The following is a 17,025-nucleotide window of genomic DNA, read 5'->3' on the forward strand; positions in this document are numbered from 1 at the left end:
TTTTCAAGGCGACTGGACATCATGACCAAAGACCCTAGAACGTATGGGAAAAGTGAACCTAATGGTCATTATTCAGCTCGTATCTAGGGAGCATTTGCAGCACTGGGCCCTGGGGCAGGTTCAAAATGAACTGAAATGTGTATAGCACGTTCTGGAATGGAGGAATAAAAGAGAGCTTGGAGAGCAGAATGGACGAAAAAGCTCCAGGAGGCAGTGCGCCTTTACTGAGGTCTTGCAATAGGCCAGATATTTCATAAACATCATCTACAATCTTCAAAATGACCTGTGAGTGGGGGTTATTGCTCATCCCAAATCCTCTTTGCCTAAGAACTAATAATGTGATTACCTCTATAGGCCTCAATTTCCTCCGGGGTAAATGGGGAACTCCTACCACATGCCATTGTTGGGAGGATGGAATTCTGTTTTAAGTACTTTGCTTCAAAAAGTAAGCCCTTAATCAATGTCATCACGACTATATCAGAGGAGGAAGCTGAGGCTCAGACAGGAGCAGTGACTGGTCCAGGGCCACAAGGCCATAGGAAGGAAGAGCTGCCCATGTTCTCTTTTCCACCCAGCAATCTTTGACACAGAAGAGGTTAAAGTGGAAGCTTTGCCCTGCACAGCAAGCCCATGGCCTGGATTTGGCTGCTCTTTCTGCCCTGGAGAAGCAGGGCCATCTGTCCAATGCAGGATGACCCCAGCTTTCCTGTGGCTGTGTGTACAGCCAGTCCACAAAGGGCACTTGGCGAGAGGGACACCCTTGGTTTTCCTCTGAAGAGCCAAGCCAAGCCGCGTCATGGCTGAGAAGTTGGGCATGTCAGTCCCATTTCCCTTACCTGAGAAGAGGACTATTCGTGTGTTTCTGCCTCATAGGGCTACTATGGGATTGAGCGAGTTAAAGACTGGCAAATGGATTTCAGGCAACCCAGTCGTGTGCTAACATAAACATGGTGAAGGCAGGCAACCTTGGGGTAAATATTATAATTTGCTGTGGAGGAGCTAAAGGGAGGTAGAGTTCAGTTCACCATAAAGATGAACTTTCCTATAGCTCTGGCTGTAGGCATGGGAGAGAGCGGACTAGTGGACGATGGTTAGTCAGGAGGGTACAGAAGGGATTCCCGCCCTGGGGTAGGGAGTGAGGGTGGCTTAGGTGAGATAAGATCCCCTCCCTGTGGGCACCTGGGTGACTCAGTGGGTTAAAACCTCTGCCTTTGGCTCAGGTCATGATCCCGGGGTCCTGGGATCGAGCCCCACATCGGGCTCTCTGCTCAGCAGGGAGCTTGCTTCCCTTCCTCTCTCTCTGCTTGCCTCTCTGCCTACTTGTGATCTCTGTCAAATAAATAAAAATAAAATCTTAAAAAAAAAATCCCCTCCCTGTGCTCTCCTCCTCCTCTCTCCCCACTGCTGGGGCAGAAGGTCCCTAGCAGGTCTTTCTACCCAAGGCGGTGCAGTGAACAGGTGTCTGACCCAGAACTTGGAAGACATCGTTCTCCACTTGACTCTGATATTTGTTGCACAACCATAAGGCTCTCTTTAGGCCTCAATTTCCCTCATTATCTCATAAACAAATAGAGCAAATGCAGTGTGTCAACTGTGATAATGGGACTGTGCAATGGATTATTGTCTTCCAAGACTTCGGATCAAAGGACTAGGTCAGTGGTGAAGAAGCATTGTAAGAATTCCATTGTTGTGGAATTATAGGTTAAAGTTGAGAGAGACCTGCATTCATCTAGGATCAGCTGAGAACTGTGCTTTGTGGTTTAGAAAGCATTTTCATGGGCTTTATCTTCTTCGATTCTCTCAACGGCTCAAATTTACAGCTAAGGATATGGCTCTAGTTCACTTGTGTAATTTAGGCAACCTCGTCTAAAGCCCTGACTGGAGGTGGGAGAGAGGAGGGGCTGGGCTGGCATTCCAGCTCCAACGGGGCCATGGGCAAGTTACTCTTAGTGTAGAACTTGATGTGAGGTTAGGTGTTCAATAAGTGTTAGCCAGCAAACAACCAGAAAACACAGCTGGGAAGCGGCAGGATTGGGGCTTCTGGCTCCTGTGCCTGTGCTCTTTGCCCCATATTAAGTTTCTTCATGTCCTTAGTTCATTTCAAAGCCAGGGCACCCCGGGTTGAACAAGTGTACCGCACATGAGGAGGCAGACAGTGAAGGGGCAGCTGGGTCTCAGATACCCCGAAAGTGTTCATGACTGCCCTGGGGTGAGAGCCCTGGTCACCAAAGGGCAAGGCTTCCCTCTAACTGGCCGGTCCAGTCCATGAAGGAGGGGGCGGGCCCTTGCGGAGGCAGTCTCGGAGTGCTGAAATGACAGATGGAGAGCTGGCAGTTCTGTCTTTGGGCAGACAGATCGCCTGAGGCAGATATTGGTCCCTAAGCCCTGGGATTGGCCTAAAGAAGGGTTGTGTTGCCTCACCTGCTGGGCTTTGGTATCCTGTCCAACTGCTGTCACATCCAGACATAAAAGTAGCCTCGACATAGTGCTGGGGCAGTGTGCTGGGCTTAGCGAGGAAGCAGCAGCCGCCATGCAGGTGCCAACCAAGCTCTACCCCAAGAACTGCCTGCTGACCGTCATGGACCGCTACTCGGCCACGGTGCGCAACATGGAGCAGATGGTGATGATCCCCAGCCTCCTGCGGGACGTGCCGCTGAACGGGCAGGGGCAGCAGGCTCAGGACGGGGCCCCTGATCTCTATAAATACTTCACCATGCTCAAGGCCATCCGCATGGATGTGGACCATGGGCTGCTGCCCCGACAGGAGTGGTGGTCCAAGGTGGCAGGTGGCAGAGCCCATGAGTCCGATCATGAAGCTGCAGAGACAGAGGACGAGGAGGAGAGGGTCTTGGGGAAGCTGGACCTGGAAGCTCAGTTCCACCTGCACTTTTCCAGCCTTCATCACATCCTCACCAATCTTACCCTGAAAGCTGAGGAGGTGACAAGGAAATACCAGGAGATAATGGGACAGGCCATGTAGGCCTTGGACTCTAGGGAAGGTAATGCTGGTGTTGGTGGGGGTCAGAGTCCGCTGAGGGACGTTCCAGGGGAGACAACTCAGTGGGAGCGGGACAGCCTGGGTCTGAGGCAGGCACCTTCACTGCCAGGTATTAGGGCCATGACTCAGGAGGGTTCAAGGCCAGGCTTGTCTTACTCTCTTGACCAGGCTTGGTGAGTAATGGCCATGAACTGCAGGCTGGTAGCAGGAAAGGTGGCCTGTGAATGCATATGTATGTGCATATGTGTGTGCTTACACATGCGTGCATTTACTAGTTAAGTATGTGAATGCTTGGTCACCAGCCTGGGTTCAAGGTCTGACTCCACCACTAAGGGCTCGGTTTCGTCAGCTCAGTTCTCTGGATTTCCCTTTCTTCACTGAAGAGTAACAGCACTGGTAAAAATAACTACTGGCACTTGAGTGGTTTTATAGTTTAAAATCACTTGCATATCAATTTTCTAATGGAACCATCATTCCCTTTAACAGATGGAAAAACTGGGGGCCTGAGAAGTGAAAGGAGTCCAAGGTTATTCAGGGAAAGGCAGAGCTGACCTGTGAGTGAGCCCTGGTCTAACTAGAGTCCAATCCCCTTCCTGTGTGCTAGTGGGCTGCCTTCACACCTTAGGATTCTGCAGCCTGGCTGCAGGTGGGGATCGGGGACGGCAGAGTAGAGAGAAACACTACTCTTTGTGGGCCAACTATACTTCAATTAAAAAACAAACAGGGGTGCCTGAATGGCTCAGTCTGTTGAGCGTGTACCTTCACCTCAGGTCATGATCTCAGGGTCCTGGGATCGAGCCCAGCATCAGGCTTCCTGCTCAGCCGGGAGCCTGCTTCTCCTTCTCCCTCTGCTCCTGCTCTCTCTCTCAAATAAATAAACAAATCTTTAAAAAATCAAAAAATCCAACTTGGTGTCAACTTTTGCAAAAAAGGAGGAAGGAAGGAAGAAAAGGAAGGAAGGAAGGAAAGAAGGAAGATAGGAAGGAAGGAAGAAGGGAAGAAGGGATGAAGGAAAAAAGGGGAGGGAGGGAGGAAGACGGGAGGGAGGAAGGAAGGAAGGAAAAAGCGCTCTCTTTGACCAGCCCAACTCCTTCAGAGGCAAGAGCAGCAGTTCTGTGCCATGTGTCAGCACACAGGGACCTGGTTTTTGTAGAGGCGATCTGGTATAGTGGAAGTTAAAAAATCTGGGCTTTTGCCCCAGTTCTACTACTGACCACTGTGTGACCCCGGACAACTAGTCCAGCTTTCCTGTCAGTAACACGTGGAGGTGAAACTAGCTGTTGTCACAGCTCTGATAACCTCATTCTCGCGGTCCTACTGCACGGCCAGATTTCCTACAGCGACACTACTGTTGAGCTGCTGCGTTATTTTTCCTACTTCAGTGGGTGCGTGATAGGGATTGATACTGACTTGGTTTGTTACATTTCTGCTCTCTGCAGATCCCTTCAAGTGACAGAAGGCAGACTGTGTGGTGAGGACACGAACACTAGCTCTGAGGCAGATGGGAATGGTCTGGACCTGCAGCTGGAAGCGAAGGCGCCTCGGTGTCCTGGGATGGTTCCCTGCCTCCCTCAGAGCGCCAGTTTGTGGACTTGGCACCAGGTCACCTTTAGGATGCTTGCTGCTATTCACAACTCCCCTCACTCCTCTCTCCAGCAGGGGTGGTGGCCAGTGGTTCATGAGGAGCTCGGCATTACCTGCCAGTGTCTGGTACGGTAGACCACAAGTTTTCGCAGCTGACCAAGTGAAATTCACATCCTTTCTCTGAGCAGTCATTCACATGATCCTGGACGTTATGTATGTAACCCACTGGAGTCTAAAATTCCTCATCTCTAAAATGTGATAGTATCACTGACCTCACAAGATTGTCATGAAAATTTAAAAAGATGAATCAAAAGCCCTGGCATGTGAGTGCTATTATCAAAGGCTGATTTTTTTTTTCCTTCCCCCTCACCTTGTATTTACTCTAGCCTTTACTTTTTATCCTCCAGGACTAAGGGAGAGCAAAGTCCCTTAGGATGAATGGTTCACACTCTTGTACCTGCCAAGCATGAACGAACAATACTTTTTATTTGTTGAAGTAGCAATTAAAAAAAAAAACTTGCATACATCTTTGCTTCGAAAGTAATTTTTCAGACATGATTTCATTTTTAACAGGGGAGATAGACCCAAGAGAATAGACATGGGACTCATCTGATTTTGCCCAGAAACCATATGCTTATATTCGTTCTAATCTGAAATCATGTAGAGAAATCATCTTACTGATCTCCCAAAACTAATCTGATAATAAAATCCGAGCTTGGAAACTTTTTGGACAAATACGTGAATTCAAAAAGTCATTAAGAGTAAGTTTATTGCAGGTAGATGGGGTTTTTCCTTTTAATGACACCAAGCGTGGCTGTAGACCATGTTAGCAGCTGAGCCCACTTTTACCAGGGTGATCCATCTACAAGCAAAGACCCCTCTGCCGTTACAGTCTTCTGTCCTCCCAGTCCTGAGCCTCTTCCTTTTAAACTACCCTCTATAGGGGTGCCTGGGTGGCTCAGTGGGTTAAAGCCTCTGCCTTCGGCTCAGGTCATGATCTCAGGGTCCCGGGATCGAGCCCCACATCGGGCTCTCTGCTCGCAGGGAGCCTGCTTCCTCCTCTCTCTGCCTGCCTCTCTGCCTACTTGGGATCTCTGTCAAATAAATAAATAAAATCTTGAAAAAAAAAAGAAAAGAAAAGGTTTAAAAAAAAAATAAGGGGTGCCTGGGTAGCTCAGTGGGTTGAAGCCTCTGCCTTCGGCTCAGGTCATGATCCCAGGGTCCTGGGATCGAGCTCCGCATCGGGCTCTCTGCTCCGTGGAGAGCCTGCTTTCTCTCTCTCTGCCTGCCTCTCTGCCTACTTGTGATCTCTGTCTGTCAAATAAATAAATAAAATCTTTAAAAAAAAAACTACCCTCTATACTGATTACTGCAGAGAGCTCAGAAATACAAACCTGACCATGTCATTCCACTAAAACCGTTTTAGTGACTTCCCATCACCTATAGGATCAAGTCCAAATTATTCTGCATGATTCAGAAAAACCTCCATAATCTGGCTTGCTTTGTCTCACTTTCTACTGGAACTGGAACAGGCAAACCTTTTCTGTAATGGGCCATATATTAAACATTTTCGGTTTTGCAGGCCATAAGGTCTCTGTCACAACCACTCAACTCTACCCTTGTAGCATGGAAGCAGCCACTGACATGGAAACAGAGAAGCATGGCTGTGTTCCAATAAAACGTACTGGCAGTAGACACGACTTGGCCCACAGGCTATCCCTTGCCAACTCTGAGCTAAACTCCATTTTAAACCTGTCAAATATCTTAAAAATTGGTGAATGGAAACTGACCATTCTCTGATGAATTATTTTTCTTACAATAAAAAGGAGTCAGAGTGTTCGTGATGACCATTTTAATCATAAGGTGTTAACACACAGATTAACATAAACTTCCCATATCATGGAAACATGCTCCACAAAACTCAGGAATAACTGGTATCCGTGAAACCACAGGAAGCATTTTGGAGACTTCAACGCACTGGATGGAATTCTTCAAGCAAGTCACCATACGTTTTCTTATCTGTAAAGGGGAAGATCACAAAAAATTTATTTCAAAATATGTTCTAGAAATCATATTTCCTAAAGAAAAATTAACACTTAATATTTTTGTAGACATAAACTTCTAAGAATTTCCTTATGTTTTTTTTTTTTTTTTAAAAGATTTTATTTATTTATTTAACAGACAGAGATCACAAGTAAGCAGAGAGACAGGCAGAGAGAGAGGAGGAAGCAGGCTCCCTGCTGAGCAGAGAGCCCGATGCGGGACTCGATCTCAGGACCCTGAGATCATGACCTGAGCTGAAGGCACAGGCTTTAACCCACTGAGCCACCCAGGCGCCCCAAGAATTTCCTTATGTTCTTGTCTTTAACCATAGTTTGGTAACCACCAAGACATTCTGTTTCACCGGATGAAGGATAACTTTGAAAGAATTTGTGGTGACATCCAGATGGCTCCTTGGAGGGGAAAAGCGCTACCAGGGAGTCCTGGCTGAAGGAGTAAAGGAAGGAATGAACAGGGAGGGGCACAGGTCAGGTGGGAGGGCCAGGAGTCGAGGTGGTCAGCTTCCAGGTCCAGGCTGGCAGTGCAGGAGGCTGTGGGCACACCTGCCACTAATCTGGTGCTCAGGGATGGAATGAGGCAGTGAGGCTGCACAAGCTCCTGCTGACAGAGGGCGCTGGTATACAGAGAAGGCAGTAAGCCAGAGGCCTGGGACTGAGGACCGCTCTGCCACTGGGTCTCACTCTCACTCTTAGGAATCAATTATTCCCAAGAATCCGACTCCAACATCCGGCAGTTCTGAGTATTCCCCGTCCCTGATACATGGTTTTGTACTCTATTTGAACTCTTCACTGGTTAAAAAAGGAAGCTGTACCTTTTTGATCCACCATAAACATCACAAATGTGACTGAAGGCTATGGGAATATTAAATAGAATAATAAAATTTTAGAGCTAAACAGGACCTTAGATACCATCATTCAGTATAAGGAAATTTAAATGCTTAATATCACACATTTACACAAATAGGAAAATCTATTTAAGATCTATATATTTACAAGTTCAAAAATTTTCTACATTCATTCACTCACTCATCACATATGAGCACATCTGTCTTATGTATATTTATGTAAAATACAAACAAGAAAACATTTATATTACAATCAAATTTGTAGCTGAAGAGCAGTAAGTGGGCTGTACTGAGGAAATTCCTGTTTGTCGCTGGGCCAGGGCTTCTTTGAGATGACTGTTGAGTTGGAATTTGCTCAGTGGACAGGTAGAGATAGAGCAGGAAGAGGATCATGAAGGTATAGGGTGTGTACAAAGTGGTACCTGGCAGGCTAAGGACACAGTGTTTCATGAGCCAGGACACAAGTGACAGGAGATGAGGCAGGTGTTTTTTTTTTTAATCTTTGACTTTTTTTTTTTTTAGATTTTAGTTTTTTGAGAAAGATAGCAACAGAGATAGCAAGAGAGAGCACGAATGGGGAGGAGGGAGAAACAGGCTCCTTGCTCAGCAGGAAGCCTGATGTGGGGCTGGGATCATGACCTGAGCAGAAGGCAGATGCTTAACTGACTGAGTCACCCAAGCGCCCCGAAGACAGGGTTCTGTGTAGATCAGGTCAGCTATTACTTATTGCTTACTAGCAGAGGCTCTGTACTGGAGGTTGGGGAAACAGAGATTAATCTACATTCTACTGAGGGACACAGACATATGCATGTCACATGGTAGATAAAAGGCGTGGGCAAAGTCTAGCAGGCAATTAGCTCAGCCTGGGGAAATAAGCCCTCCTCAGAGTCTGGATTTTATCCTAAAAGCTATGGATAGCTACTGTAAGCAATCCTTTTTAGGCATATCCACATTTGTCCAGAGACCATCTCATTCAGTGAGATGAAGGTAAGTGCGATAGTCCAAGCAAAAGATTATCAGGACATGAACTGGGGGAGTGGCAACAGGAGAGAAAAAGAAGTTTAGAATTGAAAAATACTTGGGAAGTAGAAAAGCAAGTCTTGAAGACAAAGGAGAATTCAAAGAAAGACTGGAAGATGCTTCCCAGGCTTCTGGAGCGAGTGCCACTCACCGGTGCAGAACACAGAACAGGAAGTCTGCACAGGCAGAGGGGACATAAATTCTATTTGCTGCCTGATGGACACAGAAGTAGCTGCCCAGAAACTGGATATACAAATTCAAGAGAATTCCAGTTAGGCAAAGATGTGGGGGTCACCAGAATACTGAAGGTACCTGAAGCCACAGGCATGTGTAAGATTAACTAGGGGCAGAGAGCCTGGGTTGCTTAGTGGGTTGGGCCTCTGCCTTTGGCTCAGGTCATGGTCTTAGAGTCCTGGGATTGAGCCCTGCACTGGGCCCTCTGCTCAGCATGGAGCCTGCTTCCCCCTCAACTCCTGCCTGCCTCTCTGCGTACTTGTGATCTCTCTCTCTGTCAAATAAATAAAATCTTTGTGTGTGTGGGGGGGGGGAGATTAACCAGGGGCGCCTGAGTGGCTCAGTATGTTAAGCCTCTGACTTTGATTTTGGCTCAGGTCATGATCTTAGGGTCCTGGGATAGAGCCCCAAATTGGGCTCTGTGCTCAGCAGGGAATCTGCTTCTCTCCTACCCCACCCTTGTGCTCGCTCTCTCATTCTCTCTAAATAAATACATAAATAATTCTTAAAAAAAAAAAAAAAGCGACACCTGGGTTGCTCAGTTGGTTAGGTGTCTGCCTTCGGCTCAGGTCATGATCCTAGAGTTCTGGGATTGAGTCCCACTACCCAGCTCCTTGCTAGACGGAGAGCCTGCTTCTCCCTCTGTCTGCCACTCCCCCTGCTTAATGCTCTGACAAATGAATAAAATCTTAAAAATAAATAAACAAAAATTTTTAAAAATTAAAAAATGAAAGAGGTTTGCTACAGTTAACTTGAAATACCTTTTTCAGGAAAATCCTCTGAATGTGATTTTACATAAGCAAACATATCATGGTCCTTCACAGCATACACATAGTCTTGACGTTTTAAAAGATAATATCCAATAAAGACAAAGGAAGTAACATATAGGAGCTGGCGATGCAAACCTAAAATTCAAACAAATCCCAAAGAAAGCAAAAATCAGTCAGTGTATATTTAAAATTGGTTTTGCAGTTCAGACATACAATTTATTGTTATTTCTTCTATCATTCTTTAAAAAAAAAAATGCCCTTCTACATGGTTCTTTCCAAAAAACAGCCTTGACCATGATATATCTTCCTAAAGAAATCTGGCAATTATGAAAAGCAACATTAAATCTACAAACATAACTATTAATGGAACCCAAAGTTTTATAAATTCAGGTTTTATAAATTTCCTCAGGAGAAAAGGTGGATTTCTACAAAATCCTGAAGACCTAAACTCACTTGTATTCCAGGACATGTTCAGGGCGTGATGTGACAGAGATGAAGTCCTTTACAAATGCTTGAAAAGCAATTTGGTTTGTCTCCATATACCAATTTATATTTGCATATTTACTGGTTACCAAAGAAGCCAGCTACTCTACAAATATATATCAATATATTTTTACCTTCTAAACTTTGTACCATGTGTTATGAATTACTTATTCAAAAACTATATTGAAAAAACCATCCTATAGGGGCGCCTGGGTGACTCAGTTGGTTAAGTGGCTGCCTTTGGCTCAGGTCATGATTCCGGGGTCCTGGGATCGAGCCCCACATCAGGCTCCCTGCTTAGCAGAAAGCCTGCTTCTCTCTCTCCCTCTGCCTGCTGCTCTGCTTACTTGTGCTCTCTCTCTGTCAAATAATAAATAAAATCTTTTAAGAAAATCCTATAATAATGAGACTTGGGAGGATCAAATCATATGATCTAGGGAAAACCAAAAATTTGATTCTGAAGGGAGATCCAAAGTTCTGAACTTTATACACAGAAGCATCTTTTTAAGAAGGTTAACTGCAGGTTCGATTTTCTAGCTATGCCCCAGAATTCTATCCCCAGCCCTCTTCTTATCCCACAAGTATTCCTTTGAAGAATTCATTTATTCCTACAGTTTTATCTTCCGTCCACATACTGGTGACCTGCAAGTGTGTTCAACTCAAACAACCATGCTGAATAACAGATATAGACAAATGTTTGACAGGTATGTTCTCCTGAATACCCCCAAATGAACTTCCTTCCCTCCTAGTCATACCTCTTCCTCTTTTTTTTTTTTTTTTAAAGATTTTATTTATTTATTTGACAGAGAGAGAGACAGAGAGGGAACATAAGTAGGGGGAGCTTAAGGGGGAGAAGCAGGCTTCCTGCCGAGCAGGGAGCCCGATGTGGGGCTCGATCCCAGGACTCTGGGATCATGACCTGAGCTGAAGGCAGACACTTAACGACTGAGCCACCCAGGCGCCCCACCTCTTCCTCTTAATTCAGAGAATGATAAGACCATTCACCCAGAAAGTCAAGTCCTGGGTAAGAAACACAGTAATCAACAACCAACCCCCTTTCCCCCACCCTCATCCCTTCATCAAGTCACTGAGTCCTGTCAAGTCCTTGTAAATATTTCCTCACCTCACTTCAGGGAACTCATCTCTCACTCACACTAACTGCTCTCTTTCATCTCATTTCCCATTCCACACTTATCCCAGCCTGTCATTAGAGGAGTTTACTAAAATACAAACCTAGCCTGTCAGCCCCTTCTTCTTCAATTATACCGAACAGGAGACCAAACTCCTATATAATGACCTCCCAGGCCCTTCATGGGCTGACTCTTCCTTATTCATCTGACATTCCCTGATATGCACACTGTGCCCCAGCAATGCTGAACTACTTTTAATTCCTCATGCAAATAGACTTCCATGCTTTTTTATGACACCCACCGGTTATTTCTCTGCCCAGAGACCTCAAGATTCAATTCAGATTATCACTTCTGCTAAGAAGTCTTCCCAGAACTTTCCTTAATGTTCTTAACAGGGTGAAGGTCTCCCACTTAATACGTAAACTGCTAAAGAAACTATTTCCATCTACTACCATGCAAAGCCAATGCTTAATTCATCTTTGTGTAACAGCACGCAGATAGCACTTAATAAATTTTAATAAATGGATAAATGGCCTTGGGCAAGTCAATTTACTACCTTTAAACAAATATAATACTTACCATATCATTCTCACAGCAGTATTGTATAAACCAAAGGAAAATGCATGTAAAAATATTTTGGAAAAATGTGTAAAACAATAAAAATGCAAAATATTACTATGATCTGTAACTGGATAGGGCCTGGACTCTTGCATTCTCCCTTACCCCAAACTGCCATCTCTTCCCCTAATGGGCCACCTGCAATTCGGCAAACCAAAATGTGCTGGGTTCTACTGTGTGCCACTAGACTACACAAAGACCTAGACTCTCTATGCTTAGCCATATCCCTCACAGAAAACTTCCTGAATGTTTCAGATAATGATGTCAGTGTCCCAGCCCTAAAGGCATGCTTGGCCTCTTACTACGTCCCCCTTTCCCTAAGTTCTTTCCTTCCTCTCAGTGGTAGTTTCCCTCCTACCACATGCACAACCCCTCCACAATCAATTTCCCTTTTTTTAATTAAGTGAATCTAAACTTGGAAACCATGGTGCTCTTTGCAGAACACCATAAATTATTGACGTATTAAACTAGAAACCAATAAATACATTTAATTTGGTGGACTACACTTAGATACCAACTGACTATAAATTTAAGGCAGGCAAGTGGTACCAACATGGGTTTTGAACTCCAGATGGGGGAAAAGCTTAAGAAAAAATTCTACTTAATATTTTCTGCTAACTTGAAAAAGATCTATACAATATGATTTCATTTATAGAATATTCCAAAACTAAATACAGCATGCCAGGTACTCTCCATGGCTATAGTTTTGAAAATCCACTGCATTTTTCTCCTTCCCTGCTCCTTTGTCACACCTGTTAACCTACATGCATAAACGTGTACCACAGGGGCGCCTGAGTGGCTCAGTGGGTTAAAGCTTCTGCCTTCAGCTCAGGTCATGATCCCAGGCTCTTGGGATTGAGCCCCGCATTGGGCTCTCTGCTCAGGGGGGAGCCTGCTTCCTCCTCTCTCTCTTTGCCTGCCTCTCTGCCTACTTGTGATCTCTGTCTGTCAAATAAATGAATAAAATCTTTAAAAAAAAAAAACAAAAACGTGTACCACAGTTTGTCTTTTAAGTGGATATGCTAGTCAGGTTATAAATTTCTGGGGGGCTGGGACCAGGTTTTAGACTTCCTTGTAATCTATAGATACTTACTTAGTCAACAAATACTTACTGAATACGGCTATATGGTAATCATTAAATTAGACAAACATAGTATATGTAAATAAATGCTGCTGAGACCCATTTCAATAAATTCCTCAATCCAAAGCAATTTAGGGACACCCAGGGAACTCAGGAACCCTGACTCCTAGCCCTAGATTAAGGGCTTTATCTAGTTTTCACAGCCACACAGAGGTAGATATCCTTATTTCATAGTTAGGAAACTGAAGCTCATGGAGATAAGTAACTTGCCCAGAATCAAACGGTAGTAGGATGGAGGTGGTGTCAAACCCAAAATCATGAGCTCTTGACTATTATGTTCTTCCTCTGGAATAGTCTCTATTCAATCTGTACCTCTTCTGTGCTCCCAAAGTGCTCACTGCTCACCCAATTCTATGAAAACACATTCTCTGCCATGCCTAGACCCATTATGGACTATTTAGTTGTCTCTCTGACTCGACTAAGAGCTCTTCAAGGTCAGGGACGGTATTCTTTATCCCATATACCCAGTATGTAACACTGCCTGGCACAGAGAAAGAGCTTAGTAAATGCTGAACAAATATATGGTAAACTGTTTGCATAACAACAGCTAAGAAATGGAAACTTTGTCCAGCACCTTCTTTGTATGAGGCATTTTATCTACAGAATCTCAATTCTATATGATGCATTCTATAATGCAGATTAATTATTCTCATTTTATTTTTTTTTAAGATTTATTTATTTGAGAGAGTGAGAGCAAGAGAGAGCAAGCAAGTGATCACGGGGTGGGGGGACGGAGGGGAGAGGGAGAGAGTCTTAAGCAGACTCTGCCCCACAGGGCACTCCATCTCACGACCCTGAGATCACCACCTGAGCTGAAACCAAGAGTCAGATGCTTAACCAACTGTGCCACCCAAGCGCTCCAATTATTCTCATTTTATAGATGAAGATACTTTTTGCCTCTGAACGGCTTGACCAAGTAACTTGCCCAAGGTGACACAGAAGGAGACACTGGAGTTAAGCCATTTAGTTCCAAAGTGGAGTTCTTTCCATTACAACAAATGATAGGCTTGGGGAAATGTGGAGTGGTGATGAAAAGGGAGAAAACTTCAACTCCCTAAAGACAGAAATAGACAAAGATCGCTCTTTTCTGTGGAGAGGGGTCATACTATTTGAGCACTGGAAATCCTGGTATTTGGTGAGCTGGGAGCTGGCCTTCAGGCATGACCTATAGCTGGAAGGTGGCAAAAAAAAGGCACAAGTGAGGTGACTCCTGGTTATCTGAACCACTGTATTAGCTTTCTTCTGAGCTGTGCAGAAATCAAGAGCTGGTGCTCAAAAGACTAAACCATCCAGGTGCCCCAAGTTGACCTTCATTTTAAAATACAAGGCCCTGGGGCGCCTGGGTGGCTCAGTGGGTTAAGCCTCTGCCTTCGGCTCGGGTCTTGATCTCAGGGTCCTGGGATCGAGCCCCGCGTCGGGCTCTCTGCTCGGCAGGGAGCCTGCTTCCTCCTCTCTTTCTCTGCCTGCCTCTCTGCCTACTTGTGATCTCTGTTGAAGGAATAAATAAAATCTTAAAATACAAGGCCCCCAGAGCACCTGGGTGACCAGGTGGTTAAGCATCTGCCTCTGGCTCAGGTCATGGTCCTCAAGTTCCAGGATCAAGCCCCACATTGGGCTCCCTGCTCAGCGGGGAGTCTGCTTCTCCCTCTGTCTGCTGGTCCCCATGCTTGTGTTCTCTCCCTCTCTCAAATAAATCAAATCTTAAAACAAAACAACAACAAAATAAAACCCCACAATGCCTGGGACACCTGGATGGCTCAGCCCGTTAAGCACCTGCCTTTGGGTGGGGTGGTGATCCAAGGGTCCTAGTATCGAGTCCTGTGTTGGGTTCCTTGCTCAACGGGGTGCCTGCTTCTCCCTCTGCCTGTTGCTCCCCCTGCTTGTGAGGTCTCTCTCTAACAAATGGATAAATAAAATCCTTAAAAAAAATAAAAAAATAAACAACAACAAAAAATAAAACACAAGGCCCAGGGGTGCCTGGGTGGCTCAGTCGGTTAAGTGTCTGATATTGATTTCAGCTGAGGTCATGATCTTGGGGGTCGCTCTCTCTAAAAATAAATAAATAAAAAATAAAACACAAGGCCTGGGGGTGCCTAGCTGGACCAGTCGGTAGAGCGTTCAACTCTTGATCTCAGGATGGTGAATTCAAGCCCCACATTGGGGCATGAAGCCTACTCACAAAAACAAACAAAAAACCAAAAGGCCTGATTTCTGTATCTCCCCACTCTACCCGCCTCCTCACCCCAACAACTCTCAAAAGCTAAAAGGTTCCCGTCTGCCTAGAGAATAACTTGCCATTATCTACCTAAATCTGCCTTATCACCCTACACTGCACACTCTATCATCAAACTTCTCTCAGCTCAGAGGCCCTTGACTCCGTTTACTTCCACTAGCCTCCCATAGGCCTGGAAGGCTCTCGCCTGGTATTTGCCTGATAAATCAAAGCTAAGTTCAAAGACACTTCTTCCAAAGCTTTCCTCCTCTTTTCCCTTTGGAAATCCACTGCCCTTAGCACAGCTACCATGGCAGCTATTATCTGACAGGAGGCCACTGACACACTGCTAGAGAATACAGCCCAGAGGCACCTGGGTGGCTCAGTGGTTAAGCCTCTACCTTTGGCTCAGGTCATGACCCTGGGGTTGTGGGATCCAGACCCACCACAGGCTCCCTGCTGAGTGGAGAGCCTGCTTCTCCCTCTCCTTCCTGCTGGTGCTCTCTTGCTATCTCTGTCTCCCTTAAACAACTAAATAATAAATGAACAGATAGATAGAATGATTACAGCTCAGTGGTTCATCCTCTTCTACTCAAAGCAAGTCCCCAGACCAGCTGTATCTGGAAGCTTTTTAACAGCAGGCTTCTTCCCAGACCTTCTGAATCAAAATCCACATTTTAACAAGATCCCCAGATTATTAGTATGCACAGTAGGTTTGAGAAGCACGGACTTTGAATATAGACTTGAGGTCTAAAAACAGGCTTGCTACTTAATGGCCATAAGACGTTGGGCAAGATGGGTTAACCCCTCTAAAGCCGTTTCTTCATTCCCCAAAAGTATTTTGAGGACAAAGACTACAGTGCACGTAACGTCAGTAGTGCATGGCACGAAGTATACACTCATTTTTGCACACACCCACTTGTGGGTTAGTGGGCTGCAATGACCTCAGTTTCCCTAAGTGCCACTTTGGCCCCACCGGGTTCTGAAGGCTTCACGGGACGCAGATGTCCCAGGGAGACGAGGCGGGGCCTGCTAGGTGAAAAGGCCCGGAAAAGCGAAAGCACTTGGGCGTCCTACAGGGGAACCGGCCGGCAGCCCCCGACCCCCTCGCCTCCCAGCCGATCCAGCCCGCGCAGCCCTCACCGGCAGACATCACCGGCCTCCGCCGGATCGCGTTATCAAGTAGGCCAGAACAGTAGCCCAAGAAGCCGATGTAGGCGAGCCGCGGGTCGGTCAGCTTGGGCGGGGGGAGGCTCCGGGCCTCATCCGGCAGGAACTGTAAGGGCACTCGGCCCGGCCTTCCGTCCATCATGGTGACGCCGTTCCCACTTGAGGCCTGGCCTCGGACCACCAATTACGAAGAAAACTAGCAGGACCACGGCCTGGCCGCCCGCCGCAAGCTTTCTCCTCCGAGAACGCCGCTGAAGGGCAAGGCGCAGGGCGGTGCAGCGCCCAAATGCTTCCCGGTGCACGCTGCTGCCAGGACCCCGCGCACGAGGTTCCGGGCTCCTAAATGGCCCACGCTGCTCCAGCTCCTGCCCGCGCTAATTCTGGCTGGTAGGGTTTGGGGGCCTGATGCAGTAGGTTCGGGGCTACAGGAAATGAGCAAAACTGGAAGAAGACTAGTAGATACTGCTTTTTTTGGTTCAACACCCCCCCACCAGGAATTGCCTCTCCCTTCCCTGACCCTGAATGGTCCTTCTTCCAGAATTTATCTCTGTATCCAACACCCACAGGTAAGCTTGATAGATTGTTCTAAGAAACATAATTAAACGAAATCTCATAAAAGCTAGTTTGCATTTCCTGGGTTTCCAGCCTTTCACAGATACACCTTCCAGAACCTAAAATTAAGGTACAGCCAGCAACAAAGAATTCAGAAGACACCAGGACCTGATCATTTAGCCAAACTTGAAAGTTAGCCTGGGTGACA

General features: G+C 46.0%; 2 protein-coding genes across 2 annotated transcripts; one reads left to right on the top strand and one right to left on the bottom strand.

Moving 5' to 3' along the window:
• Positions 1 to 2,467: 2,467 nt before the first annotated feature.
• Positions 2,468 to 5,922, top strand: THRSP (thyroid hormone responsive). The gene is made up of 2 exons (XM_080817646.1): positions 2,468 to 2,999; positions 4,438 to 5,922. The coding sequence occupies exon 1, from the start codon at positions 2,531 to 2,533 to the stop codon at positions 2,978 to 2,980; it is 450 nt and encodes a 149-aa protein (XP_080673772.1). The 5' UTR covers positions 2,468 to 2,530; the 3' UTR covers positions 2,981 to 2,999; positions 4,438 to 5,922.
• A 495-nt stretch (positions 5,923 to 6,417) lies between these two features.
• Positions 6,418 to 16,525, bottom strand: NDUFC2 (NADH:ubiquinone oxidoreductase subunit C2). The gene is made up of 3 exons (XM_080816683.1): positions 16,239 to 16,525; positions 9,503 to 9,646; positions 6,418 to 6,601 (listed from the first exon to the last, which is right to left on the bottom strand). Exons 1-3 carry the CDS (start codon positions 16,405 to 16,407, stop codon positions 6,552 to 6,554), a joined length of 363 nt encoding a protein of 120 aa, XP_080672809.1. The 5' UTR covers positions 16,408 to 16,525; the 3' UTR covers positions 6,418 to 6,551.
• Positions 16,526 to 17,025: the final 500 nt, after the last annotated feature.

The sequence above is a fragment of the Martes martes genome (genome assembly GCF_963455335.1).
Source record: "Martes martes genome assembly, chromosome: 10".
Taxonomy (NCBI): Eukaryota; Metazoa; Chordata; class Mammalia; order Carnivora; family Mustelidae; genus Martes; species Martes martes.